The sequence below is a fragment of the Choloepus didactylus genome, chromosome 12, assembly GCF_015220235.1.
Source record: "Choloepus didactylus isolate mChoDid1 chromosome 12, mChoDid1.pri, whole genome shotgun sequence".
NCBI lineage: Eukaryota > Metazoa > Chordata > Mammalia > Pilosa > Megalonychidae > Choloepus > Choloepus didactylus.
In genome coordinates this window covers 3,921,203-3,936,517 of record NC_051318.1, presented here as the reverse complement: position 1 = coordinate 3,936,517, position 15,315 = coordinate 3,921,203, and the positions used below count along the sequence as shown (strand labels likewise).

The 15,315-nt window shown below is 38.9% G+C and overlaps 1 protein-coding gene across 3 annotated transcripts in view; it reads right to left on the bottom strand.

Moving 5' to 3' along the window:
* Window positions 1-5,735: 5,735 nt before the first annotated feature.
* The window catches only part of CCDC169 (coiled-coil domain containing 169), a 98,250-nt gene continuing 88,670 nt past the window's right edge, over window positions 5,736-15,315 (bottom strand). For 2 of the 3 annotated variants that reach the window (XM_037800474.1, XM_037800475.1), the window contains one exon: window positions 5,736-6,185. In XM_037800474.1, coding sequence (XP_037656402.1) covers window positions 6,164-6,185 — 22 coding nt within the window. In that variant the 3' untranslated portion in view covers window positions 5,736-6,163. Of the gene's footprint in view, window positions 6,186-13,727; window positions 13,828-15,315 lie in introns of those variants that run through there. The other variant, XM_037800476.1, reaches the window with a different exon arrangement.

The following is a 15,315-nucleotide window of genomic DNA, read 5'->3' as shown; positions in this document are numbered from 1 at the left end:
GGACATCCTCTGCTTATCAAATTAATTTCTCATTCCCACATTATTGTGCCCCAATCTGGCTCTCAATAGCTCGCAGTAATACTCCGTCGGGCATAACTATGCGTCCTGTACCCTGAGAGTGTCCTGGGGCCCCCTGTCCCTGTCCCAGCCCTGCCCCAGTGTTGGAGCCCTACTTTTCTTTCTCTGGAACTCTGGTGTTGATGGGTAAATTGCCCTGGGCCCAGGCTAGACCTGAGCTCCCCTGAAGGGACGGCTATGAGTCCTGTGAGCACAGCTCACCGATTGGGGAACTGTGCTGGATACTTGCCCTGATCTCCCCAGCTGTGAATTCCTGTCCCCCTTGCTTGTCTTTGGTTTGTCTCAGCCTAAAACTTGTCCTGGCCCTTTTTCCTGTGTACATGAGGCTGGGGACCCTCCTGCTCGCAGGCCTTCTCCCTGCCCTGGCTCCGGCCTGTGAACAGGAAAGTTCTGTTCTGACGTTAGATGCCCTTACCCTGAACATTCTCACTTGTCCTGGCTCGCGCTGGCTCTCACACTACACTACATGCTTTCCTTTTGTGGTTAATCCAGGAAGACAACAGGACAATTCTCAAAGTTTTCCCAATTCCATCCCACACCGCTGCTCAACAATTATAATTGTATTATGGTAGCATAAGGCAGAGACTCTTTTACTAGACCTTGTGTCTTCACGTCTCATAAAAAGGGGGTGATCAGTAAATTCATGTTTTCCCCAATGAGTTAGAATCCTTGCCCTTAGGCAGTGATGGAGGTCAAAGGATGGTGCCAATCTCTACTGACACCCTGAAATAGTTTGCAATAAGAGTTGGTATTCTCATCATTCAATATCCCAACTCACCTTCAACAGCAGGATTTAGTTCTACTGAATTAGAACGAGGTGTCTTTACCAGAACCTGCAGAGCAAAACTGAAGTGACGCTCTAACCAGGGCTGAGGGGCCTGTGCCATGGAAGGTTTGCGTGGCCATGACGTGAGCTCCGAGGGTCTCCCAGGGTTCTGACTCACAGAACCAGCAGAAGCAGCTCCCTCAAGTCTCAGATTAGGGCTCCGCTGTCAGAGGAGATACCACAATCACTAAGTAACCCAAAACAAATCTGGCTCTCAAACTGTGATGATGAGTAAATATGGCATTGCTTACTATTTTTGATGAAATTATATTATCTAAGAAACCATAAAGTTGGACTAAAAGGCCTTTGACTGTTGAACTGGAAAGCCATCGTTGGGCACCCAAGCTTGTTCAAACAAAATGAGCTTTGAACGCTGGGCATCTCCAAGGGAGGTGCAACCCCCAGTGCCCACTTCACACCAGGGAAGGAGTTGGGCAAGAAAGAGACTCCCAGGGAGTGGAGCCAGAGGTCACTAAAAAATGGGCAAGACCACTCCTGCCGGAAAGCAGGACAGAGCCCAATCAAGGACCCACCCACCCCAGAGAGGACGTGTGGCCGTGATTGCCCCCGGGAGGCCGTAAGTGCCGTGGTTGGCATGTTCTCCCTTTTCCTGAGTGGGAGTAAGCCTGTCCCTGCTCAGGTCCTGACTGTGGCTTTCACGGTTATTTGGGCCCAGCCTATATTTGGTTATCAAATTGTACAGCATTTGTACGAAGGCTTAAAAGAGTAATATATAAAGACACTGATGGAAAAGCAGAGATTCTGTTTAGTAAGAAAAAAAACACAAAAAAACCCCATCATTGCTCTAGTTATGTTCAGCAAGCTGGAGAATCCAGTGAGTTAGAATCAATTTAAAAATATCAATTGCTATTCTAGAATCTGGCTCAGTGATGCAGGCAGCCCAGGGGCCATCACTGTCCATGAATAGCCAAAGTTATTTCTTTGTAGTGCCAAGGAAAGACACCATTATCTACTTAAAAAAAAAAAATCTACGTTCTTAGTATTTTTACTAAGAAATATTATTTGATATGATATTAGTGAGAATAGGCTGTTTCAACAAGTAAAACCCAAATCTCAGTAACTTCATACACTTACATACCCCTGCAAACCAAGGGCTTCCTTTTTCTCCCACCACCTTCAAATGAGGGCTAGCAAGGTGACAGGAATGGACCTGATGTGCAACCATTCAGGGACTGAAGTTCCTTCCATCTTGTGGCTCTGCATCCCCTGGGGAAGGGGTTACAGAGGGACAATGCTAGACACCTGCATAAAGGGTCCCCTTGAGTGTTTGCTGAATCCTAGGACACCCAAGCTTAAGCTGACCTCTACAAGGTCAGGCAGAGTTCCCTGGTAACGAGCTGAATGGCCCCGGGGCTTACGCAGAGCTGGTGGCATTTGAGATCCAGCCAGTCGTAGCTTCATGTCCTTGTTGATCACTCATGATTCAGCAGCCGTCCCACAACAGCCACGCCTCATTCACCTGGGCTCTCCACAGGCTACTATCACAGGCCTTATTCGTGAGCTTGGGGTCTCTATTCTATGGCTGGGTGATCCTCACAATGTGCTGCTCTATTCTTATCTTTCTTACAGTACAAGTCTCTTTAGTTCCCTAGGCTCTTAAAGAAGTAACGTCATTCTTGTTTAGATCCACCCCTCCTTTCCAAATATTTGCTGAGGAACCAATGTGTGCATGCCCCCCAAGCTAAGTACTGATGGAGATACAAAGATGAGTAAGACACTGCCCTCCTCCACCAGGAGCGAATTCTCTAAGACATGCAAAATACAAAACAAAACAAACTTGTCATTTAGGATAGAAGGTGATCAGAAATATAAAAGTGGTATAAGCAAGGAAGTTAATCACAGTTCAGTTAATGAAGAGGTCAATTCTAGTTAGCAGAGCTCTGGAGTTCTCCATGCCCATCAACATATTAACTCTCAGCACCCCAGCGCTCCATTAGCGCCTTTTGCCCCTTTGTCTAGAGCTATAATAAAGGCCTTAGCTAAGTTGTAATGGTTGAAAAAGGGAGGAGGTAAGGGAAAGTATTCTACTTGGAAGCTCCTAAATCCTGGTGTGGCTTTTTCATTGACCTCTTCTCACCATTTCCTATGGATTCTTTGCTCCAACTCTTCTTACACAACCTAGACTAGTTAGTCTAGTGGCTGTCACCTGTTTTCAAGACTTTCATGACCATTTGTATGGAGGTCAGTCAATATTTAGATATCCTATGGTATACTGTGATTTGTCTTATTTCATTATGGTATCAGAACTGTCTCAATAAAGCAGTTCTCTGCCTCCTCTCTCTTCCCTTTAACACATGTGAACGTACCTTGGAGATCAGTTAGTCCTCTCTTCATTCTACAGAAAAGAAATTAAGACAGGAAAGTTAAGACTTCTTCCCTAAGTTATATAGTTTGTCAAAGCATGTTTCCTTCTCCCACTCCTCAAGCCTCCTCCACTGGGCTCTGCCTACCCCTGGGTCATCATTTGGAGCCTACTCCACCTTCCTTCCTAGAGTTGCACAGCACACTCACTGTATACACCAGAGATACATCTTTCAGCATGGTCGGTAAAGTCCCCTTTTGTAGCCTCTTCTATGCATATTTTAAATAGTTAAAATGGTATGGTAGGGATGATTTTGCATCATGGTGTTATTCTAATATTAAGTCTTCCCCTGATATTATAAACTCTTGTTTTCCAAACATCCATTTAGGTTAAACAAAATACATTAAGTGCCTGTCGTGTGCTAGGTACTGAGCTAGCTGGCAATAAATGAGGGATAAGATTCTTCACGAAATCAAAGCACAGGAGCTAAGTGACACTGAGGTGCTGCAGAATGTGGGAAACACAGTAGAAGAAACAATTTTAAAATAAGGTAACAAGTGCTAATTGCTGCATAATATTCAACCATGCAGGTGAATCGCAATCCACTTAAGCACCCCTTGTAACTGCCCAATGAAGCAGCTTACATTTTTTGTTAATTATAAATCATGCAGATAAAATTACTTTGTCCTTCAGTGTTTTCTATATTAGAATCTTTCATTTGAACAGATGCGTAGAAATGTAATTATTGAGTCCATGTATGAACAGTAAGGATATTCAATAATGGTACCAAATTGTTTTCCAAAAATGACATTAATTTTGTATTCCCATCATCAGTAGACTAGAACTTTCTTTTTTACTTCAAACTTGTTAGCACTGAGCATTATGTTTTTGAGAACCACTGTTTATTTAATAGATAAAAATGGCATCTAATTTAGTTTACATTTAATAAATGGCCATTAATAATATTACACATGGTTTTGTTAGTTTTTGGCTACCTGATCAATCAAAAATGATTTTCAAAGCCTGTATTGTAGCCTTTTATATGATGCAATCAGCATATATTTCAGGGAGTTATTTGTATTTCTAGTTTCCATATCTGATAAATGAGCAGACGATCACAAAATCTTGGCATCACACAGGATACTGGCAGTCAGTGTGCTGGTTGGAAGCTGTTATGTACCCCATAAAAGCCATGTTCTCTGCATCTGTCCCTGTGGGGGCAGACCTGTTGTGGGCGGGACCTTTTGGTTAGGCTGTTTCCATGGAGATGTGACCCAGCCTGTTCAAGGTGGGTCTAAAGACAGATGAAACTCAGAGTGCTCAGAGAAGCTGAGAGATGAAATCCACAGGAGCTAAGACAGAAGCCCAGAGACATTTTGGAGACAGCCACGGAAACCAAAAGCTAAACCTGGGAGAGAAGGACCAGCAGGCTCTGGCCATGTTCCTTCCCATGTGACACAGGAACCCCGGATGCCATCAGCCTTTCTTCAGAGAAGGTATCATCCTGTTGATGCCTTAATTGGGACATTTTCATGGCCCTAGAACTGTAAATTTGTGAACTAAGAAAGCCCCATTGTAAAAGCCAATACATTTCTCGCATATTGCATTCCAGCAGCTTTAGCAAACCGAAAGAGTTCGATAATCCAAACTTCCACTCATCGCCGAGCTCCTTTCTAAACGATCCCTGCCACCCACCTAGGCTCTGCTTGAACAACTCCACGATGACAAACTCACTATAGGGCAATTCTCTAGATCATCCTTTCCCCATGTGACTGAGATAGTCAAAATGAAATGGTTTTGATAAATTTAAAGGACTCTATAAATTAAAATTTTTTCTAATTTATAAGTCAGATTATGTTAAACTGTTGTAAAAGTAGTGTTCTAATGCCAATATTGATATGACTTCACATCTATTATTTTAAAGGTACTTTACAAAACTCAATCATCTTCACTGATTTTAGTATTCTGGTACACTCTGCTCATTTTAAACACCATAATCCCAGTATTGTTGGCATGTCTGTTATTCTTATATTTAATAAAAATTTCAAAAAAATTGAAATCATTATACCTTGAAGTAAGTATTTTCATTTTATAAAAAAAAAGACATAGAATATGTAGTTGGTAATACTAGACATGTCCTCACTTGTGCAAACATTGCACTTCTTGATAAGTTTGTTGCAAGAATAATTCTTTGTCCAAAATAAAGAACTCCTTGTCCAATAGAATATAGATATCACAATAATCAAATTGATATAGGTAACTCAGTCAAAAATCAAAAGGTATTTTATAAATATTTCCTCAAGGTTATCAAGCAAGAGATGGGATTATCTGAAAGTAAATTGGAAAATTCTGCTCAAAAATAAGCTCTTGACTCAACTAGGCATAGTGACATATTTTATTTTGGGGGATCACATATTCTGAGAAAGATCAAATAACATTTCAATAAAATTTATCTGCTAATTATATTAAAATTTTTAATGTATGTTCAACATTTGCTTTTTAGAACAGCTTTATTGAGATACAATTCATGTAACATAAAATTCACCCATTTAAGGTATACAAGTCAACGATTTTTAGTATAGTCACAGAGTTGTGCAACCACCAATCAATTTTAGAACATTATCATCACCAACAAGGACTCCCACACCCATTAGCAGTCACGGCCCATTTCTCCCCCTACTCCCTAGTGCTCGGCAGCTGCCAGTCTACTCTCTGTATCTGTGGACTGGCCTTTTCTGGACACTGCATAGAATATAAATGTAGTCTTTCGTGACTGGCTTTTGTCACTAAGCATAATGTTTTCAAGGTGCATCTATGTTGTAGCAGTTATCGGTACTTCATTTCTTTTTATTGTTGAATAACATCTTCATTATACAGATCAGCCAGATTTTATTTATCCACTCATCAGTTGACGGTCCTTGGGTTGTTTCCACCTCTCAGCCATTATGAATACGGCTCCTGTGAACACACGTGTACAAGGTTTTGTGGACACAGGTATTCAATTCTCTTGGGAATATACCTAGGGGGGGAAATTCCTGGGTCATAGGTAACCTTATATTTAACCTTCTGAGAAACTGCCAGACTGTTTCCAAAGTGACTTCCCACCAGCCATGTATCAGGGATCTGATTTCTCCAAATCCCCACCAACACTTCTTATTGTTTGCCTTTTTGATTATAGCAACATTTGTGTTTTATAAATGGTTATACTTAGTATTTTGTAATACATTTACACATTTAAAATTTTGAATATATCAAATACTGTTTTACTAATTTGTGAATTATGAAATTTTCAAAAAACACTGATATTAATAGACATTTCAATGTTAAACAAAATAAAGACCCAAAAGTGTCATTTTTACTCTGTATTAATAAATATTAATATTTACTTTGTATTAATATTTATTTTCTATTAATAAATACTTGCATTTTCTTATTAACCTCACCTGGAAAATTACATTCAGAGCTCAGAACTAGGTAACACTTTCAATCTCTTCATATATACATTTCAACAAAAAAGAGAGCTACATAACTCTTGCACTGGCCAATAAAACCTCAAAGTTAGAGCTTTTCTTATTTGGGAATTCTTGCAAAACTGTTTAACTTTTATTTTCCTTTACTACTTGGTTGTTTGTCTTTTATGAGTGTAGTTACTGTTACACTTCCATATTTATCAAAAGCTAACTCATCCTTCTTAGAGGGATGTAAAGAAGGGATATAAAGAAGAAAACAGGTAAATCTCTAGTTAAGTACTCTTGACACACAGCAATCCCGTGGGCGTAGTTGGGGTGAATGTTCCCAGGTATGGAAACGATGGAGCTGAGGCCACCGCAAGTGACCAGCTTATCAGTGGCAAAACCGAGAGTAGAACACGCACCTTAGAGAGTCTTCCATTTCAGTTCTTCAGACGACTCTGGTAACATTCGATTGCTCTGCTTAAGACAGACATATTCCGACTTCTGGAAAGTGTCCCAGAGTAGCTCCTAAACTCTCTCTTAACATGTCAGGTCTCAGCGATAAGATGTTCAACTTCTGTGCTAACCCAGGGACTGGGCTGGCTAACTGTTCTTGATTCAATCCAGCCAGTAGTTTAGCTCATTTGATAGAAACAAACTTGTTTATTTTTAGTGATGATTCTATGATAATCATTATTACTACTAGTATTTAAATTACCAAATTTGTGTTCATGCTAAGAAGGATGGTGGGAGAGAAAAAAAATCTAATACTGGTTTAATATGGGTTATAGAACCTGGTATCCATAGTCAGCTTAATTAAGAACAAGGGAAAACATTTTCAAATGGTTCAAATGTAGAATATGAATACTTTACAAGAAGTTACTTTGTATTTCTCTATATTACATTTTTAATGCAATTTTATTGAGATATATTCACATACCATAAAATCACCCAAAGGGTACAATCACTTTGTTCACAGTATCATGATATAGCTGTGCATTCATCACCAAAATCAATTTTTTGAACATTTTCATTACTCCAAGAAATAAAAATAAGAATAAAAATAAAAATAAAAGAAGGAACACCCAAAACATCTCAGACCCCTTTCCCCCGCTATTATACCTTTACTTTTTGTCCCCCCTTTTTCTACTCATCTGTCCATATACTGGATAAAGGGAATGTGAGTCACAAGTTATCACAATCACATGGTCACACAGTGTAAGCTATATAGATATACAATCATCTTCAAGATTCAAGGATAATGCATTGCAGTTCAACAGTTTCAGGTATTTCCTTCTAGCTATTCTAATACAATAGAAACCAAAAAGGGATAGCTATATAATGCATAAGAGTTACTTCCAGAATGACCTCTCAACTCCATTTGAAATCTCTCAGCCACTGAAACTTTGTTTCATTTTTCTTCCCCATTTTGGTCCAGAAGGCTTTCTGAATTCCATGATGCTGGGTCCAGGCTTATTCCCAGGAGTCATATGCCGTGTTGCCAGGGAGATTTATACCCCTGGGAGTCATGTCCCACACGGGGGAAGGCAGTGAGTTTACCTGAAGTGTGGGCTTAGAGAGAGGGGCCACATCTGAGCAATGAAAGAGGTTCTCTGGGGGTAACACTTAGGCACAATTATAAGTAGGCTTAGCCTCTCCTTTGCAGTGACAAGCCTCCTAAGGGCAAGCCCCAAGATCGAGGGCTTGGCCTACTACAATGGTAGTCCCTAATGCTTGCAAGAATATCAGGAATTTCCCAAGTGGGGAAGTTGAATTTTTCTAATTTTCCCCCAGCCTTTCAAGGGGGCTTTGCAAATACTTTTTATTCTCTGCTCAAATTATTCTGGGATGTATCAGGGTTTCATGCTAACTTGTACAAAATGACCAGATCTCATAATGCTATTCAAGGTTCCATGCAATCATGGTGTTTGAGTAAACTGACCATTCAAGTTAACTTATATAGCATGCTACAGAAAATAAACATCTCTTCCTTTGGTTTCACACAGAAATAGAAATTTAAAAATACAGTCAATATCATCCTTTTCTCTTTAATCTTGCTTATCTTAGTCCTAACAAAGTCCATTTTGTTCATAGCTCTAATTAAATTCTGATCTCTTTTTCAGCTTCTTTACCATTTGCTGTATGGGGTAATACTGACATTCATAGCTACAAAACTCTAGCTCCGAGTCTCAGGTGTCACACAATAGCCGAAGTTCCAGGGACCGACCAGGTTATACACAAACAGCTCATCATCTCTGAATTTAGAAATAACTGTTGCAACTCGTGAATGGGTGTGACTGCTGTAAGAGCTTACAATCTAGGGGACTTTACATAAACCTTCCCCTGATAACCCATGCTCCCAGATTCAATTCTCTGAGTTTGCACATGAGAGTTAAGTCCATATTTGTGAGACGTTATGTTGTTTGTCTTTTCATTTCTGGCTTATTTCACTCAACATACTGTCCTCAAGGTCTATTCACTTGGTTGCATAACTCACAACTTCATTTCTTCTTGCTGCCATTCAATATTCCATGGTATGTATACACCAGAGTTAATCATTCCATTTATCGGATGATGTACCCTTAGGTCACCTCCATCCATTGCGAATCATGAATACTGCTGCCAAAACACCAGTGTGCAAATGTCCATTTGTGTCCCTGCTCTCAGTTCTTCCAAGTATATACCCAATAATGGGGTTGCAGGACCAGATGGCAACCCCATGCTTAGCTTCCTGTGGAACCACCACACTGCCCTCCAGATGGGCTGCACCATTCTACTTCCACACCAACACTGAATAGGCACACCCCTCTCCACATTTCCTCAAGTACCTGTATCCCTCTTTTTATTTTTTAAACAGTTTTATTTACACATCATACAATCCACCCTAAGTAAAGAATCAGTGATTCCCGGTATAATCATGTAATTATACATTCACCACCACAATATGTATCAGGACTTTCCATTTCTTCCACAAAGAAAGAGGAAAAGAGAAAAGAAATGAAGATTTAAAATGTGAAAGACGGAAGAAAAATAAAATAAAATACAATGAAAAGGTCAGACAACAACAACAAATACCAAGAATCCCATATCACCCTCTTAAATCTCCCTTTTATAGACATTTAGCTGTGGTATATCGCCTTTGTTACAATTCATGGAAACATCTTATAATGTTGCCATTAACTATAGACTCTAGTTTGCATTGATTGTATTCTTCCCCTATACCATCCAATTTTTAGCACCTTGCAATGTTGACATGCATTTGTTCTCCCTTTTTAAAAAACATTCTTATATTTGTACATTTAATCACCATCACTGACCACACTAGATTTCACTAAGTTATACAATCTCAGTCTTTATCTTCTGTCTTTCCTTCTGGTGTCATACATGCCCCTAGCCTTTCGCTTTCAACCATACTCACACTCATCTTTGTTCAGAGTACTTACAATATTGTGCTACCATCACACAGTATTATGCTATCCATTTCTGGATCTATACAATCAATCCTGTTGAACATTATGTACTCTGTCAGCATCAAATGCCCATTTTCAAACTTCTTTCTATCTTCTGACAACCTGTGTTCTCAACTTCAACTTTCAAAGTTTGCTCATCAACGTTAGTTCATCTTAGTGTGTCCAGAGAGTATCCATCCTTTGGTTTCTGGCTAATTTCACTCAATGTAATGTCTACTGTCTACCATTTTGTCTTTTGGATTTTCTATGTTATATCTTATTTTCTCTCTCTCTCTTTTTACTCTCACTGACAGTCTTCATTTCTATGCTCTTCTCCAAACCTCTCTCTCCCGTCTTTTCCTATCTCTCTGTAGTGCCCCTTTTAGTATTTCTTGTAGAGCAGGAATGTTGTTCACAAACTCTCTCAGTGTCTGTCCGTCTGAAAACATTTTAAACTCTCCCTCACTTCTGAAGGATAGTTTTGCCAGATATAGAATTCTTGGCTGACAGCTTTTCTCTTTCAGTATCTTAAATATATCACACCACTGCCTTCTTGCTTCCATTTCTACTGAGAAATCCTTACATAGTCTTATCAAGTGTCCTTTGAATGTGATGGATCACTTTTCCCTTGCTGCTTTCAGAATTTTCTCTTTATCTTTGACACTTGATAATGTGATTATTAAGTGTCATGACATAGGGCTATTCAGATCTATTCTGTTTGGGGTTTGCTGCACTTCTTGGATCTGTAATTTTACGTCTTTCACAGCAGATGGGAAATTTTTAGTGATTATTTCCTCCATTATTGTTTCTGCCCCCTTTCCCTTCTATACTCCTTGTGGGACACCAATGACATGTACATTCATGTACTTCACGTTGTCATTCAATTCCCTGAGACTCTGCTCATATTTTTTCCATTCTTTCCCATCTGTTCTTTTGTGTAGGATTTCAGGTGTTCTGTCCTCTAGTTCATGAATCTTTTCTTCTGCCTCTTCAAATCTGCTGTTGTGTGTCTCCATTGCATTTTTCATCTCTTCTATTGTGTCTTTCATTCCCATAAGTTCTTCCAATTGTTTTTTCAAACATTCAACCTCTTATGTTTGACCGATTTATTTATTTTCTTCATCTCTTTTGCCACATCTTTCCTCAACTCATTGATTTGATTTTTTAATTGATTTAGCAAATTTGATTGAAGATCTTTAATTGTTGCAACTCCTGTATCTCATTTGAAGTGCAAGTTTGTTTCATTGACTGGGCCAAATCTTCGCTTTTTTCTAGTGTGTGAATTGTAATTGTGTAGGCATCTGGTTTCCTTGATTACCCCAAACAGATTTTCCCAGACCAGACAGGCCCAGGTCTCAGGAAGAGGGTGTAATCAGTATCAAATTTCCCTGAGGATGAGACCCAGCAGGTTGTCAGACTTTCCTGCGAAGCCTCGAGATGCTGTGCTTTTTCTGTCCTGTCCAGCAGGTGGTGCTTGTCAGCCTGCAGGGCCCCACCAGCATAAAGAGGCGTGTTGTCTTTAATTCTTAGCAGACTCTGTCCCTGCCAGGAGCTGAGAGTGTCAGAAGCCAAGCTTAAGCTGTTTATGTTTTTTTCTTTTTGTTCCCCAGACCCTAGGGTCTGAGTTCTCTGAGGGAGAGCAGTAACTTGAACTGGGCCCTGCCTTCCCCTTTTCTTAGGAAAGATAAGCCCTTTAGGGACTTATCTCCTACACTTGATTTCTTCCTTTGACTCTCTGATTCTCTTAACTCCACCCCTGCCTGGAACAGCACTGACAACTGAAAATGCCTGAGGCTTTCTCTAATGAGCTACGTAGACTGAGAGAAAAAAAGGAAAAAAGAAATCCCCTTTTCAGAGCCAGTCCGCAGCACCCCAGTTACCAGTCAAGAATCGGAGTTGGTGCCCAGTTCTATGTGCCCCTTTTCTTGGGACACAGCCCTTTTCCAGTATTCTGAGCTCAGCTGATTCCAAAAGCCTCTGTTTTTATTTATTTACGTATTTCTTTTTCTGTCAGCCCCACTTCCTCTCTGTTGGGAGGAATCTCCGGGTTCCTTTCCTGTTTGCTCTGGGTTTATCTGGCTCATAGCTTGTATTCAGTAGTCCAAATTCATTAATTAAAACTGCAATTGGAGCTTGGTTGAGCTACCATCCCTTTCTCCTAGTACACTGCTTCTTTTTCCCACAGGGAAGTGTTTCAACTCAGCCTGCCATGCCAGTGGAGGAGGGGCATCAGCTCCACAGTTTGGGGAGCTTTACTTATAGTTCTTATGCTGTGATCTCAGCTATTCCATCCATTCCAGACTGGTGCATAATGTGTGTTCAGTCACAGATGTCCCCCAACAGTTGTTCCAGACTATTTACTGGATATATGCTAGTTGTTCCAAGGACTAACTAAATTCCACACTTCCCTATGCTGCCATCTTGCCCCACCTTCTCCTCTGTATTACATTTTCACATGAAAGGATTGCTGTTTGGCTACATGAAATTGATGCATTCTTCATTAAGAAAGAAAGTGATCACTTAGAGAGGTAAGTTATAGAAATACATTTAGCTTTCATTACTGAAAACTAATAAATAAATAGTAAACTACTACTGAATACAATTTACGTTTTAGTACCAGATATAAGATGAGAACACCATTGGCTGAAAGCAATGCTTACCTCTGAGTCATTTCTGAACACTTAAAGATTAATAAAACCTTTACTTGCCAAAATGGGCAAGTAAATTATATGTATGTTTCAAACCTAGGTGACAGTTTCAAAAACAGTCTAAACATGACTAAAACTCAATAAGTATTTAAATACCTTAAAAGAACCTTTTTTGTATCTCCAGTCTACCCACCTCCCCCAGAGTTAACTATTGTGAACACTTGCAAAATTTGGTTCCAAAGAACTAGGCCATTACTATAGATTAATAAACATCACAAATGCCTTAAATCACCATCTGCTAAGTGGCAGGATCTTGCTGAATGATTACTGACTTCATAGAATGGTATGTAACCTTAGACATTGTATATTTTCCTCAGTTATTTAAAAGTGTGAAAACAGAGGTGAGGTGAAGGGATTTTCCTGAAATCTCAGAAGTTCATGACAGAGTAGGGATATAACCACATTGATTCCCGATTAAAAACTGTTTCCACTATGCCATGATATTTCAAGACCAAAAGTTTAAAGTGCACTTGATTTGCAGCTTTGTTTAAGCCTACATGTAAAATGCTGAACATACTATAGCCTAAAGTAACACAAATTTTTCATGAACTCATATTTTTAAGCAAGTCAACTAGAGTCCAAATGTAATAGCAATGTTACTGCAAGAGCAGATGATGGATATACTTTTAAATGCATGTGTAATGAGGCCAACCTTCCTGTTTCCTACCATAGGTAAAAAAAATCATGAGCCCTGCTACTAGCTATTTTAGAGTCACATGAGAAAATTACTTTCATCCAGACAAAGGAAGGAACTTCTGGAAGAGGAGCTAAATCAAAGTTCGGTAACTCTTTCTTATCTATTTCATTCCTCCCAAAATGTGTTGAACATTAACTTTACAAACTGAATATTAGAGATGAAAAAAGAAATTAGAAATCCATCCAGTTCTGGAATCATGGAGTGAGTTTTGGAAGATGGTTTGTTCTTGTAATCTTTTTCACTGGTCCTTTCCTGACATTCATTGTCTTCTGATTAACTGGATTATATCTTCCCCTGAAATAATATGTATTAATCATGATTTTTCAGTCACCATTTTACACAATAAAAATGTTATATGCACAACATTGTAAATATAATTAATGCCACTGAATCGTATGCTCAAAATGGTTAAAGTGACAAATTATATATATACATAAATTTATATGATTTTAATTTTATTATTTATATATTATACATTACCATAATAAAATTTTGAAAAAGAAAAATGCCATATGCCAAATACGGAGAACTATATATTTCATTCAGTTTCCACAACCCACTGTCCTTCACAGAACAGATCAAGATTCCCAGAGAAAGAAGAGAGGAAAGGAAGTTTTCTCCTGGAGGTGAAACAATTACACAAAAAGTGTAATCTTAAAAATAGTACCACAAACCCAGGGTAAGAATCAGAGGAAGAAGAGCTGAGAAAATCTGATCAGTTAAACACAGGCTATTCTAAAGGTCTAGAACAATTAGACCAAGGGTCAAAAAAGAGCCTCAGCACAAAGCCAATAAAAAGTACAACCCTAGACAAGAGGGAGAAACTAACCTTCAGAGTTAACTTATCAAGATAATCAGAAGCCTAAACATCAGCAAAAAATTACAAGTCATATTAAGAAACAGTTAAATATGCCTCAGTCAAGTGAACAAATTAAACTTCAGAGGAGACGCAGAGTTTGGAACAATTAATTGAAGAAGTTCAAAAAAATCTCCTAAATCGATTCAAGGAGATGAAGAAAAACAGGCAAAAAAGAGACACAGGATATTAGGAAGACAATGTGTGAGCAAAAAACAATTTGAAAATATCAAGAGAAACATAATAGAAATTATGGGAATGAAAAGCACAATAATGGAGATTAAAAATACACTAGAGCCATGCCACAGCAGATTTCTATAGGTAGAAGAATGAATCAGTGAGCTAGAAGACAGCGCAATCAAAATCATACAGGCAGAAGAACAGATGGAGAAAAGAACAGAAAAAAATTGAGCAGTGTCTCAGGGTTTTGAGTGATGGCAAAAGTGTACAAATCTATGTGTCATGGGTGTCCAAGAAGAAGAAGAAAAGGGAAAGGGGGCAAAAAGAATATTTGAGGAAATAAATAAAATTTTTGCTGAAAATTTTCCAACTCTTATGAAATATGTAAATATACATGTCTAAGAAGCACAACACACTCCAAAGAGAATAAATCCTAACAGACCTCCTCCAAGATAATCAGAATCTCAAATGCAAAAGATAAAGAGAGAATTCTTAAAGCAGCAAGAAAAGAGCTATTCATCACATACAAGGGAACCTCAGTAAGAATAAGTGCTGATTTCTCATCAGAAAGCATGAAGTCAAGAAGGCAGTGGTATGACATATTTAAGGTACTGAAAGAGAAAAACTGACAGCCCCAAATTCTTCATCCAGAAAACTGTTCTTCCAATATGAGGGAGAGATTAAAATATTCACAGTTAAACAGCAATGAGAGAGTTGGTCCATAAGAGACCCACCCTACAACAATT